Here is an 11,010-nt window from a genome sequence, read left to right as displayed (position 1 = left end):
TTTGGAGATCTCCTGGCTCTGTTCCCCTCTAAAAGAACCTTCTTTCTCCTTTGCCTCCATTGTACCTGTCCTACTCCTGTTTGGCTCTATCCCTCAGCATGCGGCTTTGTCCTGGGAGTTCCTGGGGTGCAGACTGCTCCAGGCCCTGCAGGCCTTACCAAAAACCTCTCATACTCACCCACTGGAGGTGCAAACTGCTCCCAGTGTTACTGGCTGTTCTCAGATTGGCTCACTGAGACTCTGAGCTCCTGATGGCTATTGTGGGGTTCTGTTCTCAGGTCCATCAGACACACCATCACTTCCTTCGGCTTCCCCCTGCACAGATGCTGATAATACACTGGTTAGTCTTCACGTGCTCTTATTAAGGGTTTGTGGAGATGCTTGACACCTGTATATTTGGTGCAAAGCTCATCCCTGAATTTTAGTTTTTCTACTCGTTTCTCCGTGTTTTTATGAAGTTATTTGGAGAGATTCAAACACTATGGCACAACTGCTGCCACCTTGCCAGGATCTGAATCATTGTTCTTAATCCATGATTCTATAAATTTCTTAATCGCTGCACCAACTACTTGCAGGAACTAGCAAGCACAGTATCCCTCCTCCCCTCTCGCAGCCCTCCCAGTCCCCCAGTTTGTCTCCTGCTAGAGGCTAACAGTGCTTGAAAGATGCCACAAAGAACTCGACGTTGTCTTCATATCATTACCGGTATTAACCCCCAGTTGTTGGGAAAAACCAGGGCAACACCTCCCTCGTGGCTTGTTAGTTCAACCTTGGTTCCTTTCACAATTGCCCACCCCTAACCGGGAATGAGCCTGATGAGAAACAACTGATGGTTACTGTCAGGCAGCCAGATGCCAGGCACAGCTCTCAAACTAAAGCAGCAAGGAGAGCTGGGGTGGTGGGGGCAGCCCCCTCACCGGCAGGAGGCACAGATGGACTCTTTCCAAAGGGCGAACCAGCTTCCCACAAGTCAGCCCCTGAAGTGTTCACAGCAGGGGCCCCACACCTGTCCCCTTGCCTGAATCCTCCTACCTTATACATAAAACCTCACCGGGGAATACAGTGAGCAAGATAAAGAAACAAGATCAGCTTCCTTCTTTAAATTCAACACAATGCCCATTTTCCTACCCAACATCTATTTTATCATTTATTTAAAAGTGAGGAAGAGTGACTTTTTTTTTTTTATCTACATTTTTATCTCCTCATCTTCCCTCTGAGCTCTGGCACATTAGAGTTTTATTCTGGTCTTCAATCCTTATGGGGCCATCTTGCCTAGTTTGTCTCTTGGACTTAACGCCAAGACAAAGCAGGTCCAGGCAGGAAGCTCCAAGCACCCAGCACCTGTTACCTTTGCTTCTCGGGCTAGAGCCAATTAAATCAAACTTTGCTCTGAGGCTGCCTTGGGAAGTAACAGGCTTAACAGCCTGATGAACAAACAGTGGAGTTGCCGTCACACTTGAGTTATGGCTATTTCAACTCCGAATCAACTGTGATTCATGCCTCACATTTCCTTGGCAAGAGAAGCCTTTGGGATATCAGAGAAGACAACAGCCTGAGTCCTAAGGGAAATCTTCCAACTACCAGAGGAATGACAGATGAGAAACATGCTTACTATGTTCCATCACTTGGGGAGAAATTTCTCTTTTAAGTCCAGTGTTAGGTACATATTAGAAATATGACCAAGCATGGACAAAAGGCATTCAAGAATTGATCTTTGATGGATCAAAATACATCCTATTATCCGGAGGCACTGTGTCTATGCTTTCCTGACCTCGTTAGAAATATACTCTGAGAGGCAGCAGTGAATCTTGCTTCCTCCCACACAGCACATTGAAATCAATGATCCTTGAGAGAGAGAGAAAAAAAAGAGAGAGAGAGAGAGAGGAGGGTGGGAGATGAAAAGCAAATAAATGCTGGTTCATTTGTTTTTAGGCACTCTATTTAGGACCACTCTGGTTCTCAATGGTAAATAGAGATTGTTTCATTTCATTTTCTGCTCCCCCAGGTGGAGAAAGTAATGGGCACTTACAACCATGCTTTGGTAAATGGCCAAAGTATGCTTATATTTATTCATTTGTCAAAGCCATTCAAATTAAAGTTATGGTTTAAGATTTAATGAGAGGATTCTGGGAAGGTGGTGGGAAGCACTCGGTAAGTGTCTCTCCACCTAGACAACAATTGCACTGGCAGAATCTGCCTGATGTAACTACTTTAGAACTCTGGAGTTTACTGAAGGCTTCCAGCTTTCCAGGGGACAACTTGGATGGTGAATTCACGTGAATTTCAATCCATCTCAGCTCTTAGCACAGTAGCAGCTACCAATGTCTACTTCTAACCCTTTGGCAGGCACTTATGCACACGTTCCCAGAGCAACCGGCATACAGCTTGCGGGAGCCAAAATGAACAATAGGAAACTTGCCCTCCAAATGCCGGAGACCTGTGTTCTGATAAGTGCTTCTGAACACAGAGATGCAGACAAAGAGGTGAGCAGCCACTGTTGCTGTATATCCCATCCCCCGACAGTTAGAAGTCCCTTCTTCCCCTCTGGCTGAAGTGACTTCCACAGGATTTAAAGGACCAGTGCCCTTTTTCTGCCCTTCATTTTTCTTTTTCCCTCATTGGGAGCCAGACATTAAGTACTACAACATTCAAAAAACAACTGCACATATAGGTGAAATTAGAAACTGACTGCACATATCCAGGGAAAGGCTCAAGCTCAGAAAAAAACCTGAGAGACCTTAAGTTGATACCTCAGACTAATACTTGGCCCAGAGACTCCCTTATAACAATAAATAATAATAATAGCAACACACATTAACAAAAGAGAGCAAACCCTAGGGAAGGAGGAGAATCTTATTTCGAGTTACATTATTAGATTCAAATATCCAATTTTCAACCAAAACTCACAAGGCATACAAAGAAACAAGAAAGTATGGCCCATTCAGAGGAAAAGATAAATCCACCGGAAAAAAAGGAAGTATCAATAAAGAGATATAAACATAAAAAGAAACCAAAATGAAATTCTGGAGCTGAAAAGTACAGTAAACTGAAATGAAAAATTCACCAGAGGGATTCATAGCAGATATGAGCAGGCAAAAGAGAAAATCAGTGACCTTGAAGGCAGGATAATAGAAATTTTAGAGTCTGAAAAACAGAAAAAAGATTAAAGGGAACAGAGCCTAGGAGACCTGTGGGACACCATCAAGCTGACCAAAATACACACTGTAAGAGTCCCAGGAGAAAAGAGAAAGCGGCAGAGAGAATATCTGAAGAAATAATGGCTGTATAATTCCCAAATCTGGTAAAAGACATGAATGTAAACATCCAAGAAACCCAATAAACCCCAAGTAAGATTAACTCCAAGACATACACACCAAAATACATTATAGTTGAGTTTCCAAAAGTCAAAAACAGAGAGAATCTTGAAAGCAGTGAGAGAGAAGCTACTTACCAAGTAAAAGGGATCTTCAATGAGATTACCTGCAGATTTCTCATCAGAAACGCTGGAGGCCAGAAGGCAGTGGGCCAATATATTCAAAATGTTAAAAGAAAAAAATAAAATAAAATAAAAACTGGCAACCAGAGAATCCTACATCCAGCAAAACTGTCCTTCAAAATTGAGGGAGAAATTAAGAGGTTCCCAGGTAAACATAAGCTGAGGGAGTTCATTACCACTAGACCCACCCTGCAAGAAATGCTTATAGGAGTTCCACAAAGTAAAATGAAAGGACATTAGACAGCAACCCAAAGCAATATGAAGAAATAAAGATCTCAAGAAAAATAAATACATTGGGCAATTTAAAAAACCAATATTATTGTACCAATAGCTTGAGATTCTAGTTTTTGTTTTCTATATGATTTAAGACTAATACAATTTTTTAAAAATTATGTCTAAATGCTAGTATTACTGTTTTTAAAAAGTCAATGAGACTGGTTTAAAAACAATATAACTATACAATGGAATTGTTAAAAAATACTTAGATCTAATGTATTGCCAAGTTAAAATATAAAATTGTATACATACAGAATGATCCACTGTTTGTAAATGTGGTATGTTAAGTTCATATGTGGCATATTCTTTTATACATATACAACTAATCAGTATTTTAGTGAATTCTGAATACAAAAAAGGAGTCAGCAAAAATATAAAGCAGATAATAGTGGTTATACATAAGGAGTATGTCAGGTTGGATTAACAAAAAAGCAGACCCTAAAACAAGGATTTGCATGTAAATGGTTCATTCAGGATGGTACCAGGAAACACTAATGGGACAAGGAGAAAGTAGGACACGGACGAGAACAAAGAAAACAAAGGGTTGGTTATTGAGCAAGTTACCATGGTGGGCAAGTGGGGCTCAAACCCACTGGAAAACCCTGAGTGACAATGTAAGACACATCTCAGATATCCTAGCCAAGGGATGAGGAAGTCTATTTGCCCATCCCCAAACACGATGGTCTGAGATCTCAGGGACATTAACTCTCCAACCCTTGGAGCTTGCCCCACATATACAAGTCAAAAGAAATCCTGCAGACACTTGTCACAGAATCCTGCCTACAAGTAACAGAATAATGACAGCTGTGGCCATGTAGGTAAGACACCTGAGGCATCTACTATAGGATGAGTTCTGGAAAACTGACTTTTGACATAATTTTTATTGTGTTTTGCATAGCAATGACACATTTTTAAATCAGAAAAAAAAAAAAACTGAGATAAAAATACCATATTAGGTTTTCTAAAGAAAAGAAAAAGCTTACAACTAAGCCCCCAAATGTGCAGCAAAGCCAGGGGTCTCTTCTCAAAGGGGCCCTACCACCTAGGAAATGTCTGCCACAGAGCCAGCAGCCCTGGAGATCAGCTCACCTGACATGCCAGGGGACAGCACCATGAAGAAAGAGACAGCTAAGACAAAGCACAGTTTTGACATTTTTATTCACTGATCATAAATATAGTCTCATGAGCATTAAGGTGATCATGGATGATGTACTAGCACCTGGAACATGACCATCATGGAGCACTCATTGTTTCCCCATCACTGGCCAGAGAAGTCAGGGCAACTCCCTTTCATCAAGTGTTCAACTTTGGAGGGGCCCTCCTTCTGGTGCAGCAATTTTATTCTTGGCTCGTTCTCAACAATTAAAAAATCATAAAAGACTGAGTGTTTGCAATAAAATACCAAAGAGGATAAGAAGATTTTCTATTCTTCTTAAAGTCTAAAGTAAAAAGGGGAGGTAGGGAAGAAGGAGAGAAAAAGGGAAAGATGTCAGGGATCTGCCACGTTTCTTCCTTTCCCCAGAGCATTTTGTAAAAACAAAACCAGGGAGGTATTAATGCTGTTTGGAGATGGGTTGCGTCTCTCTGATAAGCCACTCGAGAGCTTCCTGGCGGCCCTGTTTCTGCAATTCCTTCCCAATCACGTCCCTGCAGGTCAGATGGTAATTGTTGAGCCAGTCGCACTGCAGGGGAGAGAAGGACAGACACAGTATTCACCACCCCATCTTTAACAACTGGATAAACAGGTCAACAGCAAGGGCCCCCATGTGCTAAGATCACAAGCTGAGAGAAAAGGTGTGCAACACCCTTTCTCCTTACTCACAGACAAGTGTTTTCCTTGTGTTCAGTTTCCCTGGAAATACATAGGACCAGACTTCATGGCTTCTGGTGAAAAGGCCCCCAGAACAGTTTACTATTATAGACAGTAGACTCTAAGCCAGTAGCTCCTGCTCTCACCTGTGTGGCTTCATTCCCTTACACCTGAGCCATCCTGGGCGGTGGTAAGCTGGTGAATAGACCCTGGACTCTCTGAGAGCTCCTACTAAGAGAGACACCCGAAACTGTCCTGCCAACACACTGAGCTATAGATCCTATATCCACTGAACAAGTGGAATAAGAAACTAGGATCAGTCAAGCCCATGAGTGTCTTTTGAGTGTAGCTGCCTAGATGAACCCAAAACCTGTGGTGGTTAAAGACTGTGGTGCAGCAGAGTGGGGCTGGGAGTAAGCTTAGTTTTCAGACTCTCAACTCAACATGCCACAAGAGCAGGAGACAAAAAAGAGAGTGAAAGGAAGGACCTGCTGGCAGGACTTGGTGCCTGGGCAGGGGCTGATCCACTAGACATGATAGCAAACTCCCCCTTGGTTGTACAGGGAAAAAGGTGAAGTCTGGAGTGAAGCAGGTTTTACCAAGAGGACAACAAGCCACTCTCATCACTGTCTATGGGGTAGCTGTCTGGAAGCTGAGGAGACCGATAGTGCCACAGGTGTGGTTGTCATAAATGAGTCAAAGGCCATTTTGGAGGGCAAGGATGTTACAAAAGTACTGGCTTCAGGGACTACAATCCAGCCAGGTACCAAAGCCCAGCTGGCTTTAAATAACCCCAGCTGGGGTCAGGATGGGCACACAAGCCCATTAATTACAAAGGACTGACAGCAGACAGATAGAGTGGTGTCACCAACTGGCTGTGACCCAGCCAGGGTTCCAATCCCTACTGAGAAGAGCCTACTAGCCTACTAGCCCCTTCTGGGAGTCAGGGAAGTGATGGGGGCAGGGGACGATGTCAAAAGCAGGCAAATTGCTATGTGTCCACAGCAAGGCCAGCAGGGCTACAAAGCAGCCTACTGTCCAAAGCAACTCAACAGTAAGGTGAAGGCAGCATCCTGGTGTAAGCCTGGGGCCACAGCCAAACTTCCTAAGCCCTTTTGGTTGGGAGCAGGGAGGGAAAAGTGGGAGTGTGGACAGCCTCGGCGGGGCCTGAGGACCATCACAAGGCCCTGACAGTCTGCAGCTGGCCATATTCCCATCCGAACAAGGTCCTCTGCTGCCATCTGGTGATAAGTGATGAGAATGCAGACCCAAACCAAAAAGTCCCTAAAGTGACTCCAAAAGACAGGCTAAATAGTAAAGAGCAAATGACCAGATATTTTAAAAGCCAGGTATTTTAAGAAGACATTATCTGCCCCACAAAGAGTAACTGGCCAAAAGAATAGTTCAATGATGTGGGCATGCAAGGTGCAGCAATGAACCACAGCATAACACAGATCCCTGGTCTATGTCCAACGTCACAGGAATAGACCGATTCTTTCTCCTTCAAAGAAAAATGGCCTCGCTTAAACTTCCTCATACACTACTTCCCTGGATAAAGGGGAATGTCATATGGGAGAAATGCCTCCCGATGGGTACACTTTATGTGGACAGGAAAGACAGCATGACCTAGAATTACCTGGCAGGAAGCCATAGCCTTGGACTCCCAAGAGTACGAAATGACATATTACTGGAAAGCCCCTTGCTAAGTCCCTGGAAGCTGTGCCCAAGGGCCATTACAAAAGACACTGGTTCCTATGGGGCAGAGGGATTCTAAGCAGGGTGGCTCCCATGCCCACCTATGTGTTCTCATTTCCTCTCAGCTAAGGCAACACTTACAGGGGCTTGACAAGAGCCCTGGACACTGGAAGGACTCTTCCTGCTGAAGAGACACACTGGACACTGTGCTGATAGGCTGAGTCTCCTTTTCCATATCCATCTGCAAGCTGCATAACCCACCCAGTACAGGGCCCATGTGGGTCCTGTGAGTGCGAATGTTTAGCTGAACCAAGGGCACGGATGGTTAAGCAGAGGCACTCAAGCACAGAGGAAAGCTAAGCAGGAAGTGGATGGCCTTTCTCGTCACCCACCTGTGAGCTGGAACAGGCAGGAAGGCTTCTGGCTGGGAGAATCCCGCTCCACAGCTCCCGTGGAAGGGAAGGTCCTTGACCCCCAAAGACCCTTTCCTTTATAGTGCCAAGAACAAGGCCCAAGTGGGCACCAGTGAGGAAATTTTCCTGCCTTGAGAGGCACTCAAAGGCCAGTGGCTGCCTCAAATAACAAAATCTTATTGCTAGAGTAACCCATCGTGCTTACCCTGCCTTCGGCTCCCACAAGTCATTTGCTTTTCATTGAAACTTCTGACCCCTGCCTTGCTATGGAATTTGTGTCCTCCTGGCTTCCAGTTTCCTGGTTTGGGAACTGTTTTGTCTGTCTAGTGCTAACAGTTCCTACCCCACTTCTTACCCTTGTTTCTGCTCTGACCTTGATCATCTGTGTGACTCTTCAGGCCTTACTCATGTCCCTAGGACTGCGATCTCACCTGGCCTTACCAGTCCAGGGTCTGAAGGAGTTAAGACCCATAACCCTCTGAGCTAAGCAAGTAAGCACTGTTGTGCCCCAGGCCTTGTGAAGGGTTTCACTGCCCCAGAGTGACTACAGTAGTAACCGAGAAGGGCTGGTACTATCTTTCTCCTTGTCTGTGTGAAAATGGGACACATGATAATAGATTTTGCTTTGCATTTCGTTACTGTTTCATGTAACACAAGAAAACAATCTGGTATGTACAGTGGCCAAGAGGCCCCACCATCCATCTGGCTTTTTGTAGGGAACACACATAGGCTCATATTTGCTAAACACGCCTCAGTGCAGCTATGGAGGAACAGTGCAGCTGAACAATGGCGTACGAGTTCCATCCACAAAACCCTACAGCCCTAGAATGGCTGTAGGGAACAGGACTATCTCCACCTGGAGGCCCAAAAAATACAGGAAAAGCTCAAGAGTCCTCAGAAAACCTAGGGCTTTCAGACTCAACTGGCCTACATCTCTAAATTTAAAAATTACAAAGTGAAAATGAATTAGAGAATTTAGGATTTAGAGAATGGATTAGAACTATTTAGGGTAGTCTCCATCTCCCCTAGTAACATGCCTGCCCACCAAGACTTCCCCATTACCTCTTTGTCTGTAAGAGAATCCACATCTATCATTTTGGTCTGAATTGGAACCAAAGTTAGAGGTTCAAAGGTCAGGCTTCCCCGGTTATTAAAATTGTACTGTGGGAGAAAGAAGAAAATAGACGTTTTTCCTCCTCTTTACTATGCTGAAGCACCATGAGGTCATTCCATCAGCATGCCATCCCTCAGAGCCAGGGGTAACTGGGAGCCAAGACGTGGTGAGCTGGTCACCACTTTTCATAGACACACAGGAAACCTGATGCCACTTTCCAAGAGCTCCTCCACTGGGCAAACAATGGCCTGTGCCATCGGGAACGGCCAAACAAAGGGTGCTGAGGGGCTCCCAGCAGCAGTTCCACAAGGCTAATGTCTACTGTGACCGGAAACAGGGGCAGGGCATGGGGGTGTCTGGGCTCAAGGGCATCTCTGGTTTTGATTCTCCAAGATGCAGGGGTGTAAGTCCTCAATACCATTTTTTTAGCAGTCAACTGTGTGGCCTGCCTTGACCCAGCCAGGCCCGTCAGGCGACAACACATCTATCCACTGGAGCACACAAGAACGTGTTGGGTTTCTGTTCATGGCAGCTTTTGGGAATGAGATGGGAGGTCACTTCCAAGAATAGTCACTTCCATGCCAAAGCAGAGAGCAAATCCCCGCAGTCAACCTCCTTGCTGACACAGGAAGCTACTTCCCTCCAATTGTTCAATTCCACCAATGGAGGAGGCACAAACAGGTCTTTTAGGTAAAGCCTAGGGACTAAAACCCTGCAGCCTTGGTAACACTGATGGGGGAAGAGGGTGAAACACCTGTCTTGTATTGCCTTTGAGGCTGACCCTTGGATAACTCAGGGTTCCTCAACTTTACCTAATAAAAGTCACCTGGGGAGGGTGACAAAATTACAGCTTCCAGGCCCCCCACCCTGGAGATTCTAGGGTCTGGGATGGGCCTGGAAATTAGCACCTTGAACAAGCATCCCCAGCAGAAGAGACAACAGGCCGCCTATAGGAAACTCTGAGCCCCAAATTATGTGAAGCAAGCATCAGCCTGATGGTCCGTGAATCCCAGTTCTGGATCCCAGTTCATTAAGGATTTTCTTTCTGGCTGTGCAGGCAAGGAGTGTGGTTTCCAGGTATCTGGAGAAGAAGTCCCTGATATCTGGAGAAGAAGGGCTCCATGTCGGCCCCAGAATGGCATACTCTTGGCTCCAAAGACATTAAGTCTTCATCTTCCCACATTAAGGAACAGGAAAAAATTTTTAAACAAATACTCACCTTGGTCTTCACAGGAACCACAAGAACAACATTCTCAATGCGAATTCCAAAAGCCCCATCTTCATAATACCCAGGCTCTAAAACAAACCAAATCCCAAAAATGAGAAGCAGCCCACGATGACGAGGTCCACAGAGAGAACCTTTCACTCCTGGGGTGACTGCCCTACTCCAAAGGAGAAGAAACAGGTGAAGGGCCCACTCTATCCGGTGTAAGGGCCCAGAGATGCCACCTTCTCTCATATGGCCACTTTTTTATAAGCATTTGAGGTACAGAAAGCTAGACTCTGAAGTCCCTGCACACTGGCTACAGGGTAAGGAGTACAGTAACAGTGGATCCACTAAAGAAATCATGGTTCACATCCATAAGACACAATAATGAAGGCATTAAAATATATTTACAAAGACTTGGCAATGACCTGGGGAAAGCAGTATATCAAGTAAGAAAGCAGAACATAGACAAGACGCCCAGTATGATCTTAGTGGTTTTTTTTTAAAATGATATCTACATATCTGAAAGACCAAAAGCTAATACAGCAAAACATTAAGTCACGTTTCCCCTGAGTGGTTAGATTGCAAATGATTTTCATATTCTTTTTACACAGTTCCCATCTCGTTTTTTCTAAAATGAACATGTATCAGTTCTATAACCAGAAAACTTCATTACTCTTAGGAAGGGAAAATTATTGCCAATTTAAACTAATTAAAAAATAAAAAACAACAAATAGCTTCCAAAAAGGCTCAAGGATCCATGCATGCCCTATATGTGAAGGATACTTACCATCGGTGACAATCATGCCTGCCTCCAAGGGCTCATCAGAGAATGTTTTGTAACTGATGCCGCAAGGACCTTCATGGACATTCAAAAAAGACCCAACACCATGTCCAGTCCCGTGCAAGTAATCTAGGCCTGAATCCCATAAAGCTGAACGTGCAAAGGAGTCAAGAAGGTGACCTGAAAGATAGAAAGAGCCACTTGATGATATTTGT

The 11,010-nt window shown here is 44.7% G+C and overlaps 1 protein-coding gene across 3 annotated transcripts in view; it reads right to left on the bottom strand.

Moving 5' to 3' along the window:
* Window positions 1-4,911: 4,911 nt before the first annotated feature.
* XPNPEP1 (X-prolyl aminopeptidase (aminopeptidase P) 1, soluble) overlaps window positions 4,912-11,010 on the bottom strand; it is a 67,429-nt gene continuing 61,330 nt past the window's right edge. For all 3 annotated transcript variants that reach the window (XM_011927914.1, XM_011927912.1, XM_011927913.1), the window contains 4 exons: window positions 10,802-10,975; window positions 10,024-10,100; window positions 8,753-8,851; window positions 4,912-5,454 (listed from right to left, as the gene is read on the bottom strand). In XM_011927914.1, coding sequence (XP_011783304.1) covers window positions 5,326-5,454; window positions 8,753-8,851; window positions 10,024-10,100; window positions 10,802-10,975 — 479 coding nt within the window. In that variant the 3' untranslated portion in view covers window positions 4,912-5,325. The remainder of the gene's footprint in view (window positions 5,455-8,752; window positions 8,852-10,023; window positions 10,101-10,801; window positions 10,976-11,010) is intronic.

Source organism: Colobus angolensis, unplaced genomic scaffold (assembly GCF_000951035.1).
Source record: "Colobus angolensis palliatus isolate OR3802 unplaced genomic scaffold, Cang.pa_1.0 Scaffold75, whole genome shotgun sequence".
In the NCBI taxonomy this organism is placed as follows: domain Eukaryota; kingdom Metazoa; phylum Chordata; class Mammalia; order Primates; family Cercopithecidae; genus Colobus; species Colobus angolensis.
The sequence above is the reverse complement of the archived record's forward strand: the minus strand, read 5'-3'. Positions and strand labels throughout refer to the sequence as shown.